Genomic DNA, 27,652 nt, shown 5'->3' with positions numbered 1-27,652 from the left:
CGAAAGTCATAGAATAACTGGAGAGATTAAAACTAACAGTAAAACAGAATAGTGGATCTTTTGTTTTACCATAACTGCAGTTTTGAGCTCCTTAACATAGTTCATAGTTCATTTGATGGAAGCAACTAAGATCCCTCATTCTTAGGTGGTTGATGTAATCATCATAAGCTCTTTTTTCTCACTTAATTCACATATGATAAATATAATTTTATTAATATTATTTACTTCATACTCAGATGTACCACATGATAATGTCCATATTATGTAGTGTTTAATATGAGTGTATATTCATGTATGTATTATATGATAACCTCATAATATTTTTTGATTGTTATGATAGCATACCGATGTGTATCTTGTGTAATATCCATTTTATTTATTGCTTATTGTGACTGTATACTCACTGATATCCTAAGATCACCTCATTATACTGTCTATTGAGACCCTAAGGTCACCTCATTATACTGTCTATCAATGTCCTAACGTTACGTTGTTGCGAAGTCTGTTGATATTTGAAATCTTGTGCATTTTGTTTTAGATGAATATAGTGAGCTTCCTGATATATAGAGCTAGCAATAACCTTGTGTTGGCAAGCTATCTTTATTGGTAAGGCATATTCCTTGTAGTGCCGCTCCTAAAAATTGCATTTTTTCTACCAAAATGCGTGAAGACTAACTAAAGAGAAATGATTTGAGATTTTACCTGGTCAGATATAGTGTCTCTGTAGGAACTCACTGTTGGACTCATCATCCGTATCTTGTTACTCTTAGACAATGGTAAATATATAGTAACAGAGAATACTGCTTTCAACTGTCACCTTTTGTCAATCTTTCGCCTGCATTTGTCCATAATCTATATTTCTCAAAGTTTGTGTGTCTGTCCGTCTGTCCTTCGGTATGTTCGGCTACAGCTATTAAAATCTTAGAATGAAAAATCCATATCACAGAAGATTTGATGATGGACCCTCCTGTTCGCCAGTCCAATCTCTTATCAATTAAGCTATGTGGTATGTCTTTGTATGAGTGCAAATACGCCACCACCCTCCGTTATGGTGCAGCATCTTGGAGCAACGTCATGGAGAGCGCTAGCGTAATTTTATGTGTGCTCAATCGTGAGAGCAAGTAGTTAGCTCTTATTAGTAAGCTTACTTAAATTAGCCATTGGCAATATGCTAGGCTAATAGCAAGTGGCAGGAAGCTACATTACTTCTCATTGTTTTTATGCTGATTTTTAACACCCGAGCAACGCCGGGCATCCCGCTAGTACAAATATAAACCCTACATTTGGTACCGAAAAGTTAACATGTACATGGAAAACATGAAGACACCAAAACTCAATTTTATTGAAGATCAATAAATCTCATCACCTACCAATCAATATGTATTTCTGTTGCTGCTGACTCTTGTTCAGTTTGAATCTAAACCATATATGTATCTTGTTAATTCTTCCCAGCTGGTTCAATGTGATACTATCATGGACGTCACACTCTGCTATCATTGTACTAGCAGCAACAACCAATATCTTTCATAATGCCTTCATTAATATTATTATTTTTTTGCATGACAATATTTCTTTACTGGAATTGATCTGCTATTATAACATAAAATAAAATCTGTGGTTTTCCAGGTACTTGCGAGTTGAGTCAGAGGAGAGCCCTGCTCAGTCACATACATCCAATGAGGTATTCAGTATATTCTTGAAGAGGTTTATGGACTCTCTGAGACGGTACAATGCCAACTTTTACAGAAAGATTCTAAGTCAGCAGGTGTTTATGGACAAGCTGCTTGCGCTCATCCATATGGTGGCCACTGCCAGAGTTGACCGCAAGAAAAAGGTAAACATTTTTTGCCAAAAAAATGAAATGGTCTGCATCGATCAGACTAGTTATCTGTCACAGACTATTACAGATTTGTCACGCAAAGGTCATGTCGTTGATATCCTACTTTGATAACATCTAGATGGCAGAGTGCTAGGGCTCATTTGTTCAATCGTGCATCACAATATTGGCAGCAGATAAAGAAACCAATTTTTAAAGCCGAGGTAGGAAACACTAATTAGGACAAACCTAGAAACAAAATTTGTGGTTGTTGCAAGAAGAATGCAAAGACTCAGTCTGTCGTGTAGATCTTTTGATTTAAGATGAGGGTTCGAAGGCAGTGTGCATGTACAGCAGTTTGCAAAGTTCTAGCAACCCCATGTTCTTTGTTGGTTGAAAGGTCTTCTCATCTCTTATCTCAGTTTAGCTCTATGTGCATAAATCTATACATCATTTCAAAGCTTACACTGTACTTTTCCCATCTAATTAAATAAAAATATTTTGTGCTTTGACTACAAAGAGTTACAAACTAAACCGATCTCTAATTCCAAAACACAGTGTGACTTGTCAATCATAGCATATCTTGAGAAAAGATTATCAGGCATCTGTAATAGTTTAAGTGTTCATGATTCTGTCTCTCATCATCTCCGCCTCGCGTTCAGTAACATTCCTGTAATTAGGTTGGTTTATCTCAAGGAAACAGTATATCACATGCCAAGAGCATTCGGTGTCCTCAATGTAAAGCACTTTGTTAAGCTCGATAAAAATGAATTTATCAGTTTTTTTTATAGAAATATTCGTGAAGGTTTTTACAAGATAAGTACATGTTCCCTAGGAAACTTATATTTCGCTAGTATTTAGTTTCATGAGTAGCATACAGAGTAAAATCTCGCTGCACCTTAATTTCGCAACTCTGATGAGTGCGAAAATATAATGATGTGAAAATAAATGCAGTGGAACAAACATAATTATATTCCTCAGGTTCAGTTCGCCGGTAAGAAAAAAATTTTCATTTTGGGACTAGTTTGTAATTGTAAACCGCAGGTAGAATTTTATGGCCGAAATCGATAATGCAATTTGATCGCTTGCTGCCATTTGTTTCTTGGACTACTGTAGAATGGAATTTAATTACGCTGAAAATTTTAACGTTTTTGTCACAATTTAGCTTGTTTTTATATTAGCGTATTTTAATGATCAACGGTGTTGTGTATAGGTATTAATTTTAACGTTTTCCCAAACACTCAACTGCTGCTAATAGTTGCTGAACATCTTTATTACAGTAATTACAAGTTGTATACAAATACATACATGATACAGCTGCTAGTAATACTACAGCTACAGGTACTAGCACAGTGTGTAGTTATTATAACTTCTTCTTTTCCGTTGTTATTAGTGTTATTCATCAGAGCTAACTCTTTCTCTATTGCCTCATCTTCTGAATCATTACAAGTTATTGAAGAGGTGTCAGTGGTGAATCCAAACCTTTCCAGAGCCATGCTGCTTGTGTAGTACTGTGAGTGTCAGTGTGTCTTATTTTCTTTCAACACGCGGTGCTCACTGCATTGATTGATGTCCCCCAACAAACAATAACGCTACTAATGTGTGTGCATTTACATCAAATTCCTATCATTATAAATCATTATTAATGGGAAAATAATCATAATTAATTGCAAAATAATAACGTAATAAATTTTGACAGTCAAATTATTTTGTTGGTTTATATTTCAACGATGCTATAGTGGTCATTAAAAACATTAAAATAAATGTCGTTATAAAATTCCATTCTACAGTATCAATGAACAAAGCTATTTAATTCCGCGTTTTCGCTCGTTCGTTATGATAGTTTAGTTTCGCTCATGAAATTTTCGCGAGAGGATGACTCCGCGAAAACGCGAAAGTTAGATGAGGCGAATACATAAGTGTCCTAGGGTATGTATAGTCAATCAACCTTCCATCCGTGTGAATACATAAAATGTACAAAAATCTTCTTTGATTGTGGGTTTACTCTATACATTTCCTCTAGCAATAATGACAAAGAGCATGTTTTCTCTTGCTTTAGTTTATACATTGGTTTCTTGCTTTAGTTTATTAATTGGTTTCTTGCTAACTTTCATTGAACTAAGGTTAACAATACACAGGTTCGCTTCATAGAAACAATTCTCACGACTATTCAGCATAGTAAAATATTCTGTGCATCATTTGCTTTCGTAAAATCTCAATCCTGCTACCGAGTTACTCCCTCTGAATATAGAGAAGCCTTTCATTTTATGTACCTTCATTCTCTTTTTGCCATATCTGATATTTCAATTACGAAACATTCTATAAGAATAATGAAGCTTAGTGTCGTTTAGAGACCCTATAATGCATTACCAAAATCGCTTTTTAATGACTATATTTGTAGGACGATTCTGGGGCAATCATGCAACATATCGCTCCTCTACTTAAGTAGCTATGCATTGCATTGCTGTATGTTCTAAGGTATTCTGCAGTGCATTTCTTCATGCCCTAGAGAAAAGGTCAGGCTACACATATCACGGTGTTGGTCGCGCGTTTGTAACAGTTTGTTAATTCACCATGTTGAAATGAACATGTCGGTCCATGTCAGTAAAAATTAACCTGGCACCCTTATTATTGGCTGAAATAGTTGTTTTCAATCAAATTTTTCTCGTTTCCCTTTTTATTCATTCGCGATGTACGTTACTCGCATCTAAGATGCGCTTTCCAGCGACTGTGACGATAAGGTTTACAAAAGCAACTATTTATATTTGGACCATGATATTCTTGCTATTAACAGATATGTGAGGGCTGCTAGTGTCAATTGGCACTGTTCAAGAATGCTTTCAGGCATTTTTTAGATACTTGAAGCCGTGTCGACTCTAGCCAATAATCGGGCCAATAATCAGCTAAAATTTTGATTGGCTGATAAATCTAAAAAAGCTTCTATTTCTGGCTGTCTGAAATTGTTTCGAACTATCAGTCGAGCTAGAGTTTCAACTTGTTAAGTTTGCAAGAAATTGTACGATCACGACAACTTAGCAGAGTGAGTGTTGCCCCATTGTCTCAGTTAGAACAAGCTAGTGTGTGCTGATAGTCAATAAGAATGGCAGAAGTATGGTCATGTGTAATGCCAACCGTCGGTATACATTAGATCGGTCCATGTGCTCATTCGCAAAACGAATTTCAGTTACAAAAATTGGCCGAAAGGTAATAACAGGTTATTGGCTAGTCTACACACAACTTCAATCTGTTGAACCTTACTTTTTTATAGTTGGATTCATGTCATGAGCTTTATCTTGAACTTACAAGCGTTAGTCTTCAGTAAAACTATAGCAATGCTATCATAAATTGCTGATGATGCGTATCAGATAACATGCCGACTCTCCTTGTATAATGCTAATGGAAACTCCAGCAAGGATGTCACAGTCTTCACAGGCATAGGCCAAATTCTTTTGGGTCAACACCTTTGTCGCAAATTTATCAACACCACAAAATATTTAGTAGCATCACAGTGAATATTTACACTATATGTCAGCAATGTTTTTCATTGGTGTGTGCAGCCAGGCAGTATATTGCAGTATAACTGCAGTATATTTCCTCATGTCATAGAGCACTATACAGCACATTTCTCCTTGCTGTTGAGTAGCTCTACAGCACAATGTTCCATGTTCAGAAATAGCTCACCATCTCATTTGTTTTCCTGTTTGTGCGAAATGAACTGCCAACTTATCAATGCTTATTGATTTCAATTTATTGATAAACCGCGGTTATACTCTACTATTGCATCAGGCCAGAAAAAACCAAATTTCAAATTTTAGATATCAAATTAATCAAAATGTTTATTTTTCTCAGATAGAAAAGCTGCAGTCATTATTGGCCGACACTGAGACGTTTGGTAAAGACTTTTCCTTCACTTCTTTTGAGCCGTTTCCTTTTCCGCTGGACCCAACCAGACTTGTAAAAGCTGTTGTACCTGATAATGCCTACTTGTTCAAAGTGAGTGCCATCTGCTTCTGGCTGGTTTGTTCAGAGTCTAGTTAATTTGTATTTGCTGATGCTCAACTTACTGATCTTTGTTCAGTCAATACATTGCCTAGATAACTGTGTCCAGCCAGCATTATATGTTGGACTGAAGACTTCATAGTAGAGTGCTCTGTGTCCAGCTAACACTCTGTATGTTGGACTGAAGACTCCATAGTAGAGTGCTCTGTGTCCAACCAGCACTATATGTTGGACTGAAGACTACATAGTAGAGTGCTCTGTATCCAGCTAACACTCTATATGTTGGACTGAGGACTACATAGTAGAGTGCTCTGTGTCCAGCTAACACTCTGTATGTTTGACTGAAGACTCCATAGTAGAGTACTCTGTGTCCAGCTAACACTCTGTATATTGGACTGAGGACTACATAGTAGAGTGCTCTGTGTCCAGCTAACACTCTGTATGTTGGACTGAAGACTTCATAGTAGAGTGCTCTGTGTCCAGCTAACACTCTGTATGTTGGACTGAAGACTACATAGTAGAGTGCTCTGTATCCAGCTAACACTCTATATGCTGGACTGAAGACTCCATAGTAGAGTGCTCTGTGTCCAGCTAACACTCTGTATGTTGGACTGAAGACTTCATGGTAGAGTGCTCTGTGTCCAGCTAACACTCTGTATGTTGGACTGAAGACTTCATAGTAGAGTGCTCTGTGTCCAGCTAACACTCTGTATGTTGGACTGAAGACTACATAGTAGAGTGCTCTGTATCCAGCTAACACTCTATATGTTGGACTGAAGACACCATAGTAGAGTGTTCTGTGTCCAACCAGCACTATATGTTGGACTGAAGACTCCATAGTAGAGTACTCTGTGTCCAGCTAACACTCTGTATATTGGACTGAGGACTACATAGTAGAGTGCTCTGTGTCCAGCTAACACTCTGTATGTTGAACTGAAGACTACATAGAGTGCTCTGTGTCCAGCTAACACTCTGTATGTTGGACTGAAGACTACATAGTAGAGTGCTCTGTGTCCAGCTAACACTCTGTATGTTGAACTGAAAACTACATAGTAGAGTGAGCTGCTCCCAGCTAATGTCTTGTGTCTATCTGATACTCTACACGTATTTTCTGTTGTTTAGAGTGCGGTGTGTCCAGCTAAGCTGACATTGGTCACAACTCTTGAGGAGCGGTACACTGTCATTTTTAAGCAAAGAGATGATCTACGACAGGATCAACTTGTGCTACAGATGGTGTTTCTAATGGACAAGTTCCTGAGAAAAGAAAACCTAGACCTTAAATTAACTCCCTACAGAGTCCTGGCGACAGGCAGCAAACACGGTTTGCCAGCTAAACTTATTTTGTTATGAGATGCAAACTAGTAATGGGAAATTAGAATAGGATACATTTTACGAGTCGCCATATGATATAGGTAGAAATTTCTTTTCTGCCATTACCATCAAGCTTGGCTGTAGAGTGTTACTGCCCCATGGTAGATCTTCTTTAACCCCTCACCACATAGGGATACGGTCATTCGGGTTACAAGAATTTTACAGCATCTGCGGGGCATTTGTGCGAGTGAAGATATATCAGATCAGCATGTTATATGTATGTATGCTGGTTGTAGGACTGGTTTCATATTTTCGGCCTTTTTTAAGAATACACACGCCAAAAAAAATTCCAAGAGATTTTCCTTTCAATGTCGCTTAGTCACTTTAAGATTTGCTTAATCAGAAAAATTGAAATTTGTAATTTCATTTGAATTAGTATTATTGTTCTGATTTGGTGAAATCCACAAACTTAACCCACACAGTAGGGACCTGCTTTTAAGTTGTCATGGCAATCAAGCTGTAAACATTAGTTTTTCTTGCGTTTAAGTAGCGCGCTCAACCTGCCAATGAGATGTCCCTATATTTGTGTATCTGTTGTCAGGGTTCATAGAGTTTGTGGCTAGCCAGGCTGTGGCTGAGATACAAGAATCAGATGGCAGCATACACAACTATCTCAAGAAGCATGCCCCTGCTGCCGATAATCCCCTTGGTATATCAAAGGAGGTCATGGACAACTATATCAGGAGCTGTGGTGAGGGCTTGTTTTATTTCAGTTATGAGGCGATAAGCCTGCTGCTAATGAAACACCATGCTTTCAGGCCTTAATGGTGATCTTCAGGATTTGTGAAGTTGCAGTTAATTTTAATTTTTGAGTTTGTTCTTCATACTGCTGCATTTTAACACACATCAGTCTCCAATTGTTTTTCTGGAGCAATCCTGCCTATGAAATTGATGATACACATAAAGTCTGCAGCTGAAAGTTAGAGATGCCCCGATTCTATTTTCACCAGCCGATTCAGATACCGATTCGATATACCGATTCTTATTGAAAAATAATCCGATTCAGATACCGATTCAGATCTTTTGTGTTGCATAGGTAATTGTTAATTTTATTATGCAAATATAAATATAATTCAAATAAAATATAAATATTGATGTATTTATTTGTTTGTATTTATGGAAAAAAGATATACATGTATATATATTCACATACTGCCATACCGTGCATCTAGTAACAAAACAGTCCATGTTTCTTGAAATCTGTTACCTATTAATAATGGTAATTACTGTTAGTGGTACAACTTTCTCTGTGATAATGAAGTCTCTCTTCTACTGCTGAACGAACTGCTGCGCCTGTACAAGTTTAGTTCAAATAAATGTTTCTTTCAATTACCGTTAGTGATTCAATTACCTCAGTGAGACGCCTTTATCTTCTATCACTATCGATGTAGCCAGTCGTACTGAAGAAGGACTTACTAGCCACAGATGATGGAAGACAGGCTAAATACCGATAAGCCAATGAGATTATTTTATGCGATACAAACGATACATCATATCGTCAGGATCAAGAGAGAGATGGATAACTTTATGCATCGACTACTCAAATTACTTTCGTAATGCTAGCAAATAGAAACGTTACACCGCATTCTTGTTGCTCATCATTATTCTCGATTGGCATTCTCGATAAATCATATCGCTGTAATTGGGAAATACCGCACTTAATGATTACGTCCTGACTAAAGCCAAAAGATTCCTCAGCTGTGTGGATGTTTATTAGGCTATAGACATGAAATAGCTTGCGTGACAGGCCCGGAATTCATTAGGTAAAAGTAAGGAACTTGCAGCTGATAATTTTTTATTAGTGTAGCAGGCTAAAATACGGTTTTATGCTAAATAGTTGATTTGTAAAAAAGTATCTTAACTATCCGATTTTTAAGAAAAGATCGGCCGATACCGATTCAGATACTTAACACCCATATCGGCACCGATACCGATTCCGATATTAAAATCGGGGCAACTCTACTGAAAGTGACAAAATATGTCTACGTATGCTGTAAAACCTCTATTTGAATGCCATGGCGCTCTATTCTTTAACGCTTCCTCTATAGTGGTGGTCCAATAGAGGGGGGCGTTCAAATAGAGTCTGGCGTTCAAATACAGTCTGGCGTTGTATTCTTCAAATGGCTCATCAAAAATGTGAGAAGATAAATGTAGTGCTTTTATGAGCGAAACAAATGTCTCCTATATTTTGCCTTCCTTTGGGTGGAGCGACATTAACCCTTTTGGATACAAGAAATCTGCTAACTTACCTCCAACTTCTCAAATATCTCTTAATAAGTATGCATCGGGAAGCCGAGAAATATCTTTATGTACCAGTTGACATCTATGCTCGCAATTAACCTGCAATGATATTATAGCCGATGTCCTGCTTGGCAATTTGTTGGAGTTTTCAATTTTTATTTTTATTTGAAAGCATATTTTTATGGTATATCTAGATTTAATGATGTTGCATAAAACCTTATTGCATTCATTAATATGTTTGCTACAGTTTGCTGCCAAAACTAGCTTTTTATGTGCAATAGAAGAGGAGTTACAGGCATCTGTCCATTGTAAGATCAGATGACCGCTATGATGCTCTCAAATAATATGCTATAAATCTGCAAATTTATAAGTTATATAACAATAATCTATCAAATGCTATAAATATATATTCATGAACAAGTGAGATAAAAGAACCATAATTAAAATACATGCAGAAACAAAAATTATCATTTTTGAAACAAAAATATTTGCATCATTTGCTCGGCCAGTTGCGTTCTGATTGTTGCTTTCGATGGAATGAACATATTCTGGTGGTTCAATACCTTCCACAATGTCTTCTGGCCTCAACTCTTTTTTTGCACTGTTAAACTACTCGGTATTAGCGTCTAAACAATTTTTTAGCGGAGCAAAACTCTTACTCGTTGCATTTCGCACAAATAATGATAAACTTGGCTGCATTCACGGTAAGCACAACTTTTAGTCTCAAACTAGTTGTTCATATACCATCTTAATTGTAAACCGTCTTTCATATATCAGTATCAAAACTGTATCAAAAGAAGTATCAAAACTGCTTTGAACAAGGAACTACCATTAGCCTGATACAATTATTAATTATTTCTATTGTGTTGCTTTCAAAGTTTTAATGAAACAAAAAATGAAAAGCTTTGGAGTTGGACAGTGAAAAAGTTGATTGTTATTGATGTAACCAAGTCATTATTAGCCTGATTTCGTGGACACTTTTCTGCTGATCACTTGCTATTATGGGTTCGTAAAGATTAATGTCAAAGCGGCAGTCAAATGGAAATGGCGTTCAATTAAAAGATGGCACTCTATTTTTCAACTCTTCCATAGTGCCGTTTAAAGGTTGACTTGCAACGAAATTCACATTACAGTTCTTTGGTATCAAAAGATTCACCATGTCTTACTCTGCTGCGTTGTAGGTGCAAAATATGTGGAAATGTGAATACAAGCTCTTAAAATCTCAAAAACGAACAGTTAATCACGAAACCGCTGTTTTTAAGAGCTTGTAATCACAGTTTTACATATTTTGCACCTACAACACAGCAGAGTAAGACATGGTGAATATTTTGATACCAAATAACTGTAATGTGAATTTTATTGCAAGTCAACTTTTAAATACAGGTGGCATTCAAATAGAAGTGGTGTTCAAGTAGAGGTAGTGTTCAAATCGAGGTGGTGTTCAAATAGAGGTGGCGTTCAAATAGAAATGGCATTCAGATAGAAGTGGCTTTCAATTAGAGTATATGTACAGTATATGTCTACATTGGATTTATCTTTGACTCTGTATCCACTAACGAACTTTCCCAAAAACAAAATATTTCCAAGTATATATGAGAACTAGATGATTGCCTGGCACTGCACGGGTAATAGAAAAACAGCTCATAAACAGTGGCAGGTAGTAGTTGATAATGTAGTTGCCATTGGCTAAGTTTCTTTACCCAATGAATTTGTGTAGCTTAAGCTAGTCTAAATTTTTACTATAATAAGAGCCGTGCTTATAATTGTGCCTACAATCACGATCTTCAAGTGTGCTAGTAGTAACCAATAATATTTTTGCAAGCACTTTTAGCATATGTATTTTAATTGGTGTGATAAGTATGTGCACAATTATTCTATAATATGACAATTAGGCTGTGTGGCGTAGTGGATAATAGGCCTGTCTGCAGAACCAGGATTTTCCGCGTTCAATTCCGGTATGACGTGGTTTTTTCATTCCTGAAACTTGATCGCTATAACTGGACATACTAACAACAGACAGACACACATATATATATAAATATGTATATATAAATATATATATATGATGAAATCGGATTTGCTGTTGACTTAGTGTAATCAACAATGATCTTTTTCCAAAACTACCATATTAGTATTAGGCCTACATGTGTGTTAATTGCTTACCTCAACCTCTTTTCTGAGACCATTTCTGCTCTTTAGACGCTAAATGATTAAAATTTTTAACAATATATTCAAAGCTCCTCTAACAAATTCCAGTTAACATACAAAATTTATGTATGTTTTTTGTTTTGTGTTGCATTAGAAGTTCCATATAACGTAAAGCATCAAATTGTTGCAAGTTCTTAAACTCAATTTGAATATCGACAGTCTTTTGGTCATCTTTTAAATTATTATTTTTTCTCTTGTCGGATTTAGTAGAAAAAATAATGTATAATGGTATCTCTATAATATATACTAGCACCCTGTTAGTCTAGTGTGAGAGATTATCAGGTGTGGTTATAAAGTACAGATAATAAGTAGCAGCACAATTATTCAGAAATACCTGAAGGCGGTCGGTTGAATGGTGCGAGTTGTTACTGTGTCGATCTACCAAGCTGAATGTCACACGTTGGAGTCTTGTTAATAGTGATAGTTTATCCTAACTTTTAAGGGTCGGATGGACGGACAGATACCACTCTTATTATACTAACGATATATTTTCGTTTTACTTCATTTTATATACACAATTTTTTTCTTCTGCTGGATTGCTCTTGCTGTCTAGAACAAAGTGAAAAAGATCAATTGAAATTGACATTAAAGGAGTTCGCTCTCCTTAACATAACATAAAATTACTGTAAATATGAACTTTAAACCAAGTGAAAGTGATAACAAAAAAGAAAAGTTGTCGATACAAACCAATAATACCGCAGTTATGGTACAATCAATAAATTAAAAAGTTTAGTTCTTTGTTTTTTCCAAGATCAAAGCTGTGAGTTTGGGAAAATCTTGGATTAGGCAATTTACATGTATTTTGCTGTTGATATAACATAAAATCCTCATAACGTAGACGTTCATTGAATGGATCACTATTCTTGGCAGACATTAACACTTTTCTGTTGTAGGATCATCTACTCTATCTATATAGATTCAGGTTTAGGTGGAAAGCAGTTTTTTTGTGTGAAGAGAAAATCGAGTGATTCAGATCTTAACCTCAATAAATAGTGGTGACTAATCGCTTTGTATTTTGGTCTCTACTTGTTTCGGCTGTAATGGAATTCTACCGAAAAAGTCTTTTAATGGTCCCTTTCCATTGGTTAAGCTGTAAGATGACTTGTTGGACACCTGGTAGTAACAATTGTGACCTCAACGCCTGGTAGTAACGATTGTGACCACAACATCTGATAGTAACGATTGTAACCACAACATTTGGTCGCCAGTTCTGGTATAGAACTGTTCTGATGAGTCACTAGTAGATTGCAGCATATCTATACAATATGTTATGATCACCATAAGATATCACAGCACAATGATGCATCTTATTGTTCAATCATTGCAATTGTTGCTAGTTTAGTCATTCCTTGTGAGCTTGGTGTTATATGTCATATATATCTGCTCCGGGGTAGACATAGATGGTCCTGTTTATTATACACTAACGTATGTCTGGCATTACCCGGGATTTTTACGAGACTGGTTCTCAGAAACCAGACGGACTTTCGATACCAAATATCTTTGCTACTTGGTGTTCAGCTTTATCCTGTATAAGTTATAGTGAAAACAAGATTGGAAACTGGTAGTAAAGATTAAAACAGTGCCAAAATTAAAATTTAGTAGAATACATATTAAAACTTAGCTTTAAGTGTGTGTTTAGTAAACTAAATTCATGCAAATTAAATTGAAAGTCTATGTTATACATCTGTCTCGAAGGTAAGAGCTCCATACGGTACGTACCGTAGGTACATCACTGTAGTTAACTATAGTTACTAAGGTTAATATACTATTTTGATGTTAGTTTTTAATACATACAGTATATATAAAATTTTGACGATTTTACCAGAGGGTGTTTACATTAGATGATTACTATGGGTTTCTATACCCCTCCATACGACATTTTCGCCTTACGGTGCCAACACCGGAACGAATTAATGTCGTGTGGCGGGGTCCACTGTTCTAGTGTTAATGGCAGACTCACTTATATCAGTGTTTTCTGTGTGTTAGTGCGATAGCTTCTTAAAGTTTTGTTAGCAAACTAAATCTGGTGTACCAAAAGATAACTATGTTAGTATTCCTAGTAGTGCCGCCATCATATAGTAGATTGGAATATGATAATAATTATTAAAGGAAAGAAGTGAATTGAGAAGATCGGTTACGTAGTAGAATTACTCAGAGGTAGCATTGGGTTTGAGTTGTGTTAGCCAAGCTTGACAGTATCTCCTTGTCATGTTTATAATAACATATAATTATTTTAGCTGGATACTGTGTGATAACATATCTTCTTGGAGTAGGAGACAGGCATCTAGATAACCTAATGCTGACTCCATCGGGTAGGTCTGTTGGCTAAGCTCTTCGCTGCTTCTGTTTTTTATTGTGTAATAAGAAACCATCGCTATCCAATTTTTACACTCATTAAGTTTTAGGGTTATGGCGTCACATGAACACATTGAAAAATATAATTTTGTAATTGTTTTATTATAGAATGGTTTAAAATAGAATGATATAAAATAGAATGGTCTAATCATACATTGATCTGATTTAAAATGAACTAAAATCACAATTGGGCTAATGTAGAATGGTAATCTTCATCTAACATGGAATGGTCTGCTCATTCTTTTCTATCAACAGATTTATTACTGTGTAAATGGATTTTATCAGTTTTACAATTGTGTTAAAATTTGGCAGCATGTTAAGTGATTTATGGATGATTCATTTTGTGCTGGTCACATTTCTTCAGGAACTTCATATTTTATTTTTAGTTGCAATATAGTCCTTGTCCTCTCCTTGATGGCCTAGTTTAGTTCTCATCTGGATATTGGGCTCAAAATAAAAAAGATTAAATATATCTTTTTAGGCTGCCTATTCCACATAGATTTTGGCTATATTTTGGGTCATGATCCAAAACCGATGCCTCCACCTATGAAGCTTACCAAGGAGATGGTAGATGCAATGGGTGGGCCTGGCAGTGAACACTACAAGACATTCACCGACCTGTGTTTTAGTGCATTCTTTCATCTCCGCAGGTAAATTCTTGCTATACATCAATCCTTGATTTGCCTAACGCAATGGATATCAAGTATAACTATTGTAGGATAAGCTGCTTGTAGCGAATTTGTAGGATTATGTTTACAATCATTGTAACAATATAATTTCAGTTGTATGACTAGTGAATTACGCTAAATTTTCGCTGGAGCACATTCATAAACAGTCTTCTTTTCACTGAGTTGCCAATAATGATTCAATTTTAAAAATTTGCAAAAAGTAAAAAAACTTAAAGTAGCAAGCTGCAAAAATAAAACCAATTTTTTTTTCAAAATTTTGAAATAAAGGCTGCCACCACATCAGCCACCGATTCTGGTCTTAATTGCATAACAATACATGCCTTGGCTGTGTTTGTTTCTGAAAATGGTTAGTGTGAATGGCTGGGACTATATGAAGTAATTCGTTATTTGGTAAAGTCATGTTTTGAGTGTTCTGAAGGTCTACCTTATTTACCGATTATGAAGTGTTGATAGGAATACAATTGTATGTTCACTGTTTGCCTTCAACAACTCCACGGGTCGCTTATTTTGCTTCAGAAATTTAACATAAGCTGTCTGTTCATGTCATCTATTTTATTGATTATTTGCCAAGCTGATGGGTTAGTTATATCTAGGTCAGCCAACCTAATCCTGAATCTCTTCTCATTGATGGTCGATGCAAATATTCCAGATATTGTTTTGGAGCCAGACAAAACGGTCAAAAAGGTAGCGGTGTTTTATTCTCATAGCATTTCTGTGATGTATATTGAGTGACAAAAGTCATGATGAATTAAAGTCTCAACTTTTATATAATTGACTAAAGCAAATAAATCATAGATAAATAAAGGCCTATAATCATCTTTCAGCTATGGCGTTTTGTCGTAGGTGCAGGACAAGTTTCTGCTGACTCTCTCAGATGAAGAGGCAGCGAAGGAGATGCAAGGGCTGTTGGAGGCTAGCGTGTCAGCACTACTGCCAGCAATAGCCGAGACTTTCCATAAGCTTGCTCAGGTATGGTACTTAACTTTTTCACTACTCAATCAATTTTTTTACTAGTTCATACCATAATTACAAATCCAATAAAACCTAATACAGTAAACACTCCTATAACATATATCACCTATAACGTACATTCCACATAATGTTAAAAAGTTGTGTGAAGTTTTTGTTTTGTACTGCGTAAAAAATTCCATATAACGTGTCAAATCAGTTCAAGTTCTCAAATTCGATTTGAATAACAATAAACTTGTAATTATCTCGCCACACTTGTGTGACAAAACAACATCCATATGGCATTCTTTCTATTACATATACAAGTTCCATGACATTCTAGTTCGCCGTGGTAGATCATCAGACATGGTGACAAAGTAGAGAGAATAAGTAGCTGCGGATTTGTTCGGAAATAGTTAAAGACGATCGATTTGTGCAGGTGTTACAGCATCGGTCTACCGATCTAAATTTCGCGAGTTGGAGTATTGTCGAAAGATATCTTTTATCCTAACCTTGACCCCCTAAATGTGAGATGTAAACATGTTTTCTATTGGCTCAACACAGGCAGATGATTTTTTTCTTTTTGTTAAATTATAGGGACAATAGGCTAGTTAATTAACACCTTACTAAACATCAGAAACATTTTGTATGCAGCCTACTTAGCCATGCAGCTCTTGGCTATATATATACAAATGCTCTGCTGAACCAGACTGTGCAGCTCATGGTACACAATAAGCTAATGAGGTCTCTTTTAAAAACGTTTTTTGCACCTTAAAAGCTTTCATGTTTTTTTTTATGTTATTAGTTCAGAATGTGTCGCCTGGTTCACCACAACTAAGGAATCAAGTTTAGAGAAGTATTTGAAGTTCGGGCTGAATCAGTATGAGATATTAGAGAAATGCAAACATAGCGCTATATAACTGTTAGTGGCTTGATTTCTATCAAAAAGCTGCAAGCTCATATCAAGATCATATGCAGCATTTCCCTGGCCATTTTCGATGGACTCCTCTGATGGTTCAATCTGAACAAAAGACAAAAGCTGTCATAACCACTATTGATAAGTGTTGATAGTTAGCCATACAAGGAACTGAACTTTATTGCCAAATAGGAAGTGGTAGACGTGACAGTGATTTATAGTTACAGCAGAAGTTTAGTGCCGTGTTTTATGAAGCATACTTTACATGAGAATTGTTAGTAAGCAAAGGTTATGCACAGGTCGAAATGTTAAACAGATTGTCTTGAATACTGTTGTTTTAGTATACAGTTTAACTGAAAGCGCAAATTTTTATTGCACTAACAGCAGTAGATAATATTACATATTGATGTTTCAATCATATTTTGGTGTAATTTCAAGCAAACACCAGGTTTTATCAACATTTGCAAGTCATGAAAATGGATAGAACGATTTACAATCTTTGCAAAATATTGATCGGAAACAGCTGGTCAACAGCTAGAAATAGCATATACGGTATTAAAATCACACTCTCTTGGGACCAACTGATCTAGATATTGTCATTTCAAAAATCCTTATTCATGAAAGCAAAGCATGTGTTAATAGATTTTAAACAGATGAATTTTGAGAATAGTTAATTTTTTCGGACGAGGTTTAGAATTTTCTATTTGTGTGAAGGAGGAATCTTTTGCACTTCACGAGCCTATGCACAAGCTGATTGGTTGCCCAAAACATTTAGCATAAAGACGATAATGATTAGAATGGTCGCAAACAGAAGCGTCGGTCTTGCTATCACGCACCGGCTAATCATCGACATTAACATCATATATTATACATCTGTGTTGTGCCAAACAAATTGACGTTATGTTGAAGCTTAGAGCGTGTTTTTGAAACAGTTTTTGTCACCAAAACTGGGTTGTTGTTTTTTTAACATCAAAGTCAGATGAAAAGCAAGAATTCATGATTAAGTTTGTGTAAACATATGTAATCCTGAAATGCTGTTGGTTAACTTCCCCAAGGGATAGGCAAATGTACAATGTAAGAACAAAATTTTGACGGAATTGAGGCACGTTCTTGAGGCACGTTCCTGACTAATAAATATGACTGATATTAGATAGCGCGCTACATTAGTATCTACTTGATGTCAGATATTGGCCAATAAAATTTTATATTCAACCAGGTTTTGTGATGTTATACCAATCAGTTTGTTCCTTTTATTATGCTGTAGAGATATGTTGTAGATGCAGTAATATGGTTTCCATTACTTATCAAGCACAATCCTTTATTGTCAGTAATATATTTTGCACATGGAGCAAGTTATTAGAGTAAACATGGTTAACCAGTACCTTCACAAAAGCTAGTTTGGTGGATTGTTTAGCCACGGGGTTCTTATAACAGTTATGTCTTTGAACCTAGTGCGCCTAATTTGTATTGAGGTAAAAGGTAGTCGTATTCTCTAGCGTCCGACCACCAGTCGTCTCCTCAGATGCTGTTGATATATTACTCATTGTCCTTTGTGTCTCATAGGGTAGGCTAATATACAAGTAAATCAAATAATCTGTTGTAGTATGTGCGAAAGTAGAAGCGAAAGATAAGCTCTGCTGTTCCAATCATGGTGCTGACTCTGGATGTATCAGCCAGGTTTATTCACAACTCCTATACAAGTTGAAATAATCATAAATCAACAGTTAAAGTTATATTTATTATTATTAGAGTGTGCACGCTTACTTCAGCATTCCATCGTGACTTTGAGGATCATGAAGTCACACTTTAGAACATTGCTTATTATTGAACAGTTTTCCTGAACAACATGTTGATTTCCTAGAAGATTTGCAAAGTCATTTTTCTGATAAATATATTTCTCAGGATGTGTCATGGTTTTTTTGATTGATATGCATCGCTACAGTGGTAGAGTTATAAACATACAATGTTAAAATATAACTATGATGTGGCATAATAATAAAAAATAAATCTTTTTCGTATAATCTAAAGCGTGAGCAAATATTGCACAGCCATGAGAACTGTTGATAGTGCATACCCTTCTTTCTCCATCATATACCTGCAAATCAGTGATAAGGTCTTAAGAGCATCGACAAACACTTGCATTTTGTTGACAGGGAATTTACCATAAAGCACATTAGAATGCTTATGTTTGGTAATCTTGTGTATGTCTGGCACAACCTATGAGTTGGAAATGTTCATTAGTTCTACATATGACATTACATAAAACACAAAACAGTATCATCATGTTCAAACCGGGTAATCCAACTCGCCTAGCGCCTTCACCTACCAACCTATACTTTGTAGTTCAACTCTTTCGCTGCGGAAAGCCCTTATAACGGCTCACGTATATAGCTGATTCTGCCGAAAAGCCTTTTATAACGGCTCGCCTTGGTACCTATACAAAAACATCATTCATGGATCGCAGAATTAACAGATCCACCCAAAACTTTTGTCATTGATCATTGTGCAGAATTTTCTGCTGACTTTCAAAAAACTTTGGATTCTATAACAGAAACCATAGCTTTTACAGCAAATATACGAAGCGGACATCAAAAAATGTTTTCAGTCCCCGATTCAGTCAGAACAAGCGAAAAATTCCATAGTGAAAGAGTTGAAACATCCAGCGCATGAATAACTGCTGCAGTCGTAACTATAATTATTTATTAACGGTTATCAGCCCAGTTTACTTTTACAGCATAAACACAATACGGCCATTGAATAATGAAAATAGTCCAACCAACAACAGTGACACAAAAATAATAAAAAACAAATATTTTTTAGAAATCTAATTTAGACAAGTTTAGATATGACTGTATCACAGATATTTTAACTAAAGCTCTTATGATTCTTCTGTTTTTATAGCCACATGAAAATATTAAAAAAGTTAGTAATGCGCTCATTCTACAACAGATATTAAATTTGAACAGAATCTGCATCATTCAAAGTAACCAGGAAATCGAGAGTGGACAACTACTTTGAGGATGGTCACCTTTTAGCTATCAGTGCAGCATTATCAACAATTCTATTTTTTGACCCGGTTCTCACAGTGAATAATAGTGTAAACGTTTAGCGTGTTTTAAGCTAGTCATTCTGCTGCTTATTTTATCATCCAAAAATTAATAGGAAAGGAGATTAGTTGGAACTGCTCATAAATATAAACATTCATCTAGTTTACTCATTCCCAAGTTTGACCTTGACCTGAAGTAGCCAGGCGCAGTTTTCATAGCGCTGCTATGTAGCAAATATTCAAAAATATGAAAATGTGACATCTTTTGAATCTGTTTACATTGTTCAATGGTGACAATTGCCTCGCAAAAATCCAAGAATGGCTTATCAATTGAATTATCTGAAAAGTGTGACAAAACAATTCATGAGTGACAAGTTTATCAGACATGCCAACCCTCTTGCCAATGCATGACACAAACAATGATAGCTGTAACCTACTCTGCCGGAATGAACTCTTCCATGATTGCACACTGGGACACGATCTCTGGCAGGGCACTTTTCATTATCACGAAGCATATCACTGGCAGCAAGTCATCTGCACCCCTGTAAACAGTGAAGTCTCATTAGATACAACTAATTTCAACAAAGGCCGGCTTAAAATTGCTTAGACTGACCAACTGGTTTTAGTGGTAATACTCCAATTACACGTCTCATGCCCTACGTCTTCAAGTTATTTTTAAACTCATTAGAGCATGGTAAGCTGATAGGCAGATCCACACCCACAGCACCACTCATCGTGTCATTATCAATTTATATGACACTTTGCTTGGCTGGTAATCACATGAAAATGAGAACCAAACAGGAAAACAAAAGAAGGAAGAAGAGAACGCTGGCTTACATCCGCCAGTGGCCACAGTAATTTATGGATGGAGCATATTTTTAGAGTCCATAAATCTACATACATGACAACTTCGGTTTCCTGAGTCCGATAGTATTCGGTGGCTGTCTCTACTACACCAGTGTTCACTTGTACTACAACACAAAATATGACGTAGTAACAGAGTATTAAGGGGTAACAAAAACCATTGATTCTCTCAGAATTATCAATTATGCCACAGTAGTATGTGACAATTATAAGAAGACATTACTGGAAAGCAGTTTTGGTTGAAGTATCCTGAAAACTAATTGGGACAACTTGTGACCCTGGGAGATTCTGGGAATAATCTTCATTTTTCAGTTGAGCTGTCAGCTGATGGGACTAACAAAGACAGCAGCACATTGATTTCACCATAGGAGACAGTCAAGGACATTAAGTGCATATAAACTGTAGGATGTGGAGATCTTTTAGTAGGACCAGTGGTTTTTATTGGGATTTGTAGTACCCAATATTAATGACAGAGAAACTTCCAAACAATATCTGCCCATGTATTGATTGTCACTCTTATCTAAAATTTAAGATACTGAAACTGGAACGCCCAAACAGTTCTCTCCTTCTGATGGCTTCTTCAGATTAGTATACTCCTTGTCATAATGAAAGCACCCTCTACTCACCTGTCCTGAAGAACAATGCATGTCCATACATACAAATAAGGAATCTAATGCAACGTTAAAATGTTAACGTACCTGCATAAGACATCTTTTGCAGAGGTGAGTGGGTATGAACTAAGTTCCTGAGACCATCGGATATGTGCTGATAACATTCTCCTCGAGTACCTAGCCACCATTTCTCCTTGACCAACAGATAGCTCATGTCCTCCTCACGGCATTTCGTCATTATCTCAGCCATTAACTCTTCTTTTTCTAAGTTGGCAATCCTAGAAAAATAACTGCAAGTATGAGCACAGGCTTAACCCATCTACGTCATGCATGCTTATGTATTTCTGTAAAGAAGAAATCTCATCCATTTTTCACAGACAAAGGACTAAACCTTACAAAGAAACTGCATACATTTTAACACGCATATAAATTACAATACAATCAACGTTACAAACATTAGTGCCTACTTATAAATGAGTAGCTTTATTTAAAAAGGTATAAATTATTAATTCAAATTAAACTACGGATAAGGCATTAATTGTTAATTAAACTCGATGAAATCTACATGAACATATTAAAATAGCCTTTATATTGAATTATTTCTGAATATGAACAGCTCACTATCTGTGAAAGTTCAAATCACCAATGCAAAAATCCATCAATAACTTCCAATGCACTTCGCACCAAGATTATTAGACTACGTTAATAATCACCTGAATAGAAACTGAAGATGTTCTCCAATATGAAGAAATAAAGTCTCATAGACAACTGAAGCAATGATGTCTTGTCCATCATTACAATTAAGACCATCATAGGCCAAAGCAAACAAAGTGCGCAACGAATACACAGTCTCATGTACACTCTGTGTTAAATTGCGCAATTTCTCATTAAATTCATTTACAGAAGACTTGAGTAGCATGAGAGCTTTCGTGTTGCTACCGCTAACAGGAAGTGGCACTCTGTTGTCCAGTTTATCCCCAGCATCTATCACAAACTCTGAGTTTAATGCTGTTGCTTCGCGGTCATTTGTTTCGTTATCCGAATCAAACAGCGAGTCCATGTCATCGCTTTCTTCCGCTTCATTTGTCTGATCAGATCGTAATGCGTCAGATGGCAATTCAGTTGAATCAACCGTAGTTTTAATTTTTAGCAACTTGCTAATCTCTTTGTCAGTTTTGTATATCGCCTCTTTGACCTCTTCATCTGCAAGATTACAGTTTCTTTCAAATGTATCATCTAAACAGTCATCTGTCCCTTCGTTGTCAATTGCAGTACTTGCAGGTTCTTGATCGGCATTTTCAGATTCCGTGAGTGGGTGGAAATCTGTTGGCTCACGGTCATCTTGTGGGAGCCGTATGAAGGGAACCCGAATACAGCTTTGTATTAGTATGTGGTACTTCTCATATAAAGGTACAGCTACATCTGCCACAGTCATCTGACAATCTTTAAGCAACATTGTCAGTGGGTGAGTGTCAGTACTAAAAATAGAAATAACTGTGGTTAGTAGAGAGAAGGAAACCTCAAAAATTTGGAAGTATGAATGGGTGATGGATGATTAAAAGACAGAAGTGACTTACTCATTCTATGACTAACCTGAAAACAGTTGTGCAGAGCTGGCCTGCTCTCTCCTCGTCTAAAGAACCATCTTTCAAAAGACCCCTTTTCAGTGATGTTATTTCTTTCTAGAAGAAATGACAATATATATATGCTTTTATTGGGTAGTACACAACCATGTTTATCGAAAAAATGTTTTAAATAGGGCGCCAAAAATCTTCCCTTTAATAAGAGCAGAGTCCGTCCGAAGCCATGCCAAGAGTGTTAGAAAAAAGATAGCATCGCACGGGAATCAAACCTAGATGTTTCTATTTGAAGCCACGCGCATTGCCACTGCGCCACTCAACTACCTTTCCACATCTAAGAATAATTGTGCACATACTTATTACACATGACGATCTCGGCGTCTGGGACTGCCAGCATATATATAAAGGGAGAGGTATTACCATGTGGTGTTATAAACACAGGAATAAAAATTTCTTATCTTTATTATAGAACACTTTTTATAAACTAATTCACCTTATTTATTGAATAGCTTTCGTATACAAAAGTCATTAAAATTGCTGGCAGCATCAGCAAGTATTATGACAACTTTAAAAGTAGATATAATTGTAATTCTCTGATAGCCCTAATCCAAACTTGCCAGATAAAATTTAATCGTCAATATACGCACTACTCTAATCAAATATATAGGCTACTATAAACCAGTGAACATACGACAACAAGTCAATATATATGTTAATATAAACCAGTGAACATACAACAATCAGCCAATATATATATGCTATTATAGTCTAACGCTTGCTGCAATAAACCAACCTACATGGCTATCATCATGCAGAAGTATTGCAGTAAGTAGGTCGTTGTGCCGCTTCTGCTTTGCAGGATCAGCAATGCCCATAGCGCCTATGCGGCGGTCAGCAACTTCCTTCAGACGCTGCTGTCGTTCTAACAGCTGACAGTCTAGCAATGTCTTCTTCTTTCGAGCAAATTCCATGTTTTCTATCATCTTTTTTTGTAGATCGAGGGTCTAAAACAATCTATTCTAATCAGTACATAACAGATACAAATTTACAGGCTTTCCAGAAGACAATTTCAGGCTAACAAAGCATACCTAGCCATTGACTTTGTACAAAAGTGTAATTTTTGAAATCCTAAAATTACATGTATTAACACAACGACAGATGTTAACACAACATGTTTTTAAAAACAATGCGATGTGTAAGCACAACTACACATTAATACAACGCGATGTGTTAACACAATGACACAAGTTAACACATTGTCATGTGTTATCACAACAACACACATTAACAGAGTGCCGTGTGTTAACATAATGATATATACACAGTATGAGGTATTCGAAAGCTAAAAAAGGCTACCAGGTTGGCCTTGCGAATAGAGCTGTAATTTGCCGTCTCCATCAGCCTGCGGTGACGATCAAGCATGAGCCTGTTTTGCAGTCGAGCCAGAGTCTCTGGATCAGTATCACTGCTGAAAGTCTTCACATCACCAGCTGGTTGAGCTTCTCTCTTTGCTGTAGTTGAGGGGATTTGTGTAGTTGAGGCACGGCGCTCTTGTGAAAAGTTTTGAGCTGGAGGCGATTGCGGACCTTCAACTGTCTTTAGAGGTACTTTAGTGTCTGTGAACAGGAAACATGATGGCTATTGATGGAGAAAGTATTATCGACCCTAGCACTTAATTTACAAAATAACAGGAAATACCGTAAAACCTCTAATTGAACACTATGACGCTCCATTTTTCAACCTTTACTCTATAGTGGCGGTCAATTGGAGGTGGCGTTTAAATAGAGGTGGTGTTCGATTAGAGATTTTACGGTATATGTTATTAGCAAAATTTCTGCCTAAAATGGCTATTTCTCTTCTCAAAGAGAAACAGCCTGAAAGCACAACATATTTTCTTTACTTCGTGTTCTTGATTAGCTTTAATAACCCCCAAAAGCAGGAAGATAATTTGACACAGTATTATGAATGATGCATAAACTTAGAGGTTGACTTGCAACAAAATTCACATAACAGTAATTTGATATGAAAAGATTCACCATGTCTTACTCTGTTGTGTTGTAGGTGCAAAATATGTGGAAAGGTGATTACCAGCTCTTGAAAGCTCAAAAATGAACAGAAAATCGCAGCCACACGAGACCACCGTAGTTTGGATTCCCTTTCCAAAACGGCTCAAATGTGATGTAGTTGTGAGAGATGGTTTCTGTTTACACTTTCATGCAACCTTATTCGTCGAAATATTTTCACAATTATACTTCACGCATTCAATAAAACTATGTCTATTGTTCTTACGCGTCTGTTTTATCGTCATCGTAATGCTGTCACTTGTAGCAGTGAAATCTTATAACTTACCGTAAAAATTCGTTTAATTTTTTAGCCTTAGCTTGAAGGAGTACATATCATTGTCTGATAATCATGACGAGCCTGTTGGTCACTTGTGATAATCGAAAAGTGCTGCAAAAATTATTTGCGAAGTATTGGGCCACATGATCAGATTACGACTTGCCGATTAGACCAGGCCGAAACAAAACTGTACAGTAGCGAGCATCTATATTTGATACGGGGTCTTCGGTAAAACCTGAAGTGTTTGTCATAAACTAGTAGTACGATAAGTTTTATATCGAGCTTTGTATTGGCCTTTCAATTCACGTGAGAACATACGTGACAAGACGATAACCAAATTTCGTGGCTACATCATCAAAATAAAGAGAATCCAATCTACGGCAGCTTTTCTTTTTTTAGCCTTTAAGAGCTTGTAATCACATTTCCACATATTTGGCACTTACAACACAACAGAGTAAGACATGGTGAATCTTTTGATACCAAATAACTGTAATGTGAATTTTGTTGCAAGTCAACCTTTAAATAAGTAAAATGAGAAAGCTAACATAAAATCAACTATTGATATATGCAGAAGCTACCAACCGGTAAGACAAAATATTAACCTTTACATAAGAGTGCAAACAGCATTCAAATGTCTCAAACTTATGATTGTGAAAAAAAATGAATCGTACAAAAAATTGACTAACTGCCTGGTTTTTCACAGTATGAGAGAATTCTCTCTGAACATTGGGTAGCCATCTTCGCCAGTTTCAACCGTAGAGCATGATTTTCTTGCCTCATATCTGCATGGTACAATAAAAGCCTCATATTTGCATGGTACAATAAAAGCCTCATATTTGCATGGTACAATAAAAGCCTACTATAAGTATACTATACTATGTAAAAAAGCAAAATGCAAAAACCAACTGATATATATATGAATAACTAAAATAATAACCCATAAAAATATATATAGTTACTGTCCATCTGCAGCGACGTTAAAGACAGGCAAATTAAAATGAATCCTTGGCTATAGAGAAGTTAAAAAAATTCTAAAAGATAGATAATAGAAATAATAAAAGATAAATCCTACAAAATTCTGTTTTTCAAATCAACTTTCAAGTCATTTTGCACCTGTCCGAAGTAAAATTAACAGATTAACACTATGTACATAGTACAATAAATGAAACACTGCAGTTAAATTAGTCTAAATTACTCTTAAATGATCAAGGATCTCGAAATTAACATAAATATTTGAACACGTAAAACATACTATTGTATGATGATGTAATGAGCATACTCCTTACCGTTTACTTCTGATGACAAAGCACCAAATGCTTTCAGACAACAAAATAAATACTTTCTATATGCCTCCTGCAAAACAGAATTATATACATACAATCACTGAACATTATTAGAACAGATTTGAACAGATTAGACAACAACATCTAAAAAAAATTTATACTAGTAAAAATTACAAAGTCTCTAGCATCGGACAACACACAATGAATTGTTGAATATGTGAAAAAGATTCAATGACTGAAAAACGAAAGCAAAAGTGAAAAGTTGGCTGTACAGATCACCAATTTAAAACCCGTACGTAGTTTCTATTTGCACTCTCCAAGTTGATAGCTTCTCCTCCAACACGAATACAATCTGACAAGGCATTCTGCATATTGATGAATTGGTGCTTTAGTATTACAGATTACCTGCAAAAAAAACAGTGTTAGACTTCAGCATACAAATATAATTTGTTTTAAGATTTCCTTCGTATGCCAAAAATCGCACGTTGAATGTTCATACAAACAAAAACATTGTATTTCATTTTTGTTTGTTCCACAGCTCAAACACGCAAGCATTAATACTTTAAAAATTTACATATAACATTGTAATAAATACATTACGTAAGGCTAGGTAAAATACTACTGAACAAAAATACTACGTATTTGTAAAACAAGCAACATGCAAAAACCAACTAATATACATGTATATATGAATAACTAAAATAATAACCCATAAAAATATATATATTCACTGTCCATCTGCAGTGACGTTAAAGACAGGCAAATTAAGATGTATCCTTGGCTATAGAAAAGTTAAAAACATTCTGAAAAATAGATGATAATAATAGATAAATCCTACAAAATTCTGTTTGTTTTTCAAATCATCTTTCAAGTCATTTTGCACCTGTCCAAATTAAAATAAAATTAACAGTAAAATTAACTAAAACCGCTACACACAAATTCGTTTCACATATTTTGAGAATTGAAATACTTAAACTACCACAAATTTGGGGACAACTCGGCAGATAGCCGAGCTCTTTTTAATTTTGAAGCTCTATCATCACGTGAAGCTACCAAATTTTAAATGTTAATCTGTAAATATTAAATCTTCCATTTTTATTACCTCTTCATCCCCATTCCCAATTGTGTCTCCAAAGTACGTATATAAATAGATTATTATGTACGCTAATTATTTTTCACTGAGCGACACTAAAATTCAGAAAGATATGTTGATAACTATTGCCGATTTTTAAACAGCAAATCAATTTATGTTGTCTGATTTACAACCAACTGTATGTAGTAAGTATTTTCGCCAAAACCTCTAATATTATCTTTATAGTGAGTAGACCAGGCGTCTTCAGGAAAAACAAACCGGATAACCAAATTCCAAGGTCAGCATATGTATA

At 35.8% G+C, this 27,652-nt stretch overlaps 2 protein-coding genes across 2 annotated transcripts in view; one reads left to right on the top strand and one right to left on the bottom strand.

The window, feature by feature from the left end:
* Positions 1–18,284, top strand: part of LOC137385468 (phosphatidylinositol 3-kinase catalytic subunit type 3-like) — a 29,171-nt gene extending 10,887 nt beyond the window's left edge. The window contains exons 11-20 of the mRNA XM_068071938.1: positions 539–606; positions 1,627–1,834; positions 5,666–5,809; positions 6,938–7,136; positions 7,728–7,877; positions 13,873–13,947; positions 14,472–14,640; positions 15,273–15,363; positions 15,523–15,648; positions 18,147–18,284. Coding sequence (XP_067928039.1) covers positions 539–606; positions 1,627–1,834; positions 5,666–5,809; positions 6,938–7,136; positions 7,728–7,877; positions 13,873–13,947; positions 14,472–14,640; positions 15,273–15,363; positions 15,523–15,648; positions 18,147–18,161 — 1,245 coding nt within the window. The 3' untranslated portion in view covers positions 18,162–18,284. The remainder of the gene's footprint in view (positions 1–538; positions 607–1,626; positions 1,835–5,665; positions 5,810–6,937; positions 7,137–7,727; positions 7,878–13,872; positions 13,948–14,471; positions 14,641–15,272; positions 15,364–15,522; positions 15,649–18,146) is intronic.
* A 211-nt stretch (positions 18,285–18,495) lies between these two features.
* Positions 18,496–27,569, bottom strand: LOC137385469 (VPS9 domain-containing protein 1-like). Its single transcript, XM_068071939.1, has 12 exons — positions 27,370–27,569; positions 26,564–26,672; positions 26,271–26,337; positions 25,671–25,766; positions 24,001–24,260; positions 23,442–23,648; positions 22,658–22,746; positions 21,778–22,542; positions 21,152–21,342; positions 20,491–20,560; positions 20,027–20,131; positions 18,496–18,638 (listed from the first exon to the last, which is right to left on the bottom strand). Exons 2-12 carry the CDS (start codon positions 26,636–26,638, stop codon positions 18,566–18,568), a joined length of 1,998 nt encoding a protein of 665 aa, XP_067928040.1. The 5' UTR covers positions 26,639–26,672; positions 27,370–27,569; the 3' UTR covers positions 18,496–18,565.
* Positions 27,570–27,652: the final 83 nt, after the last annotated feature.

This window comes from Watersipora subatra, chromosome 1 (genome assembly GCF_963576615.1).
Source record: "Watersipora subatra chromosome 1, tzWatSuba1.1, whole genome shotgun sequence".
Lineage (NCBI taxonomy): Eukaryota > Metazoa > Bryozoa > Gymnolaemata > Cheilostomatida > Watersiporidae > Watersipora > Watersipora subatra.
The sequence above is the reverse complement of the archived record's forward strand: the minus strand, read 5'-3'. Positions and strand labels throughout refer to the sequence as shown.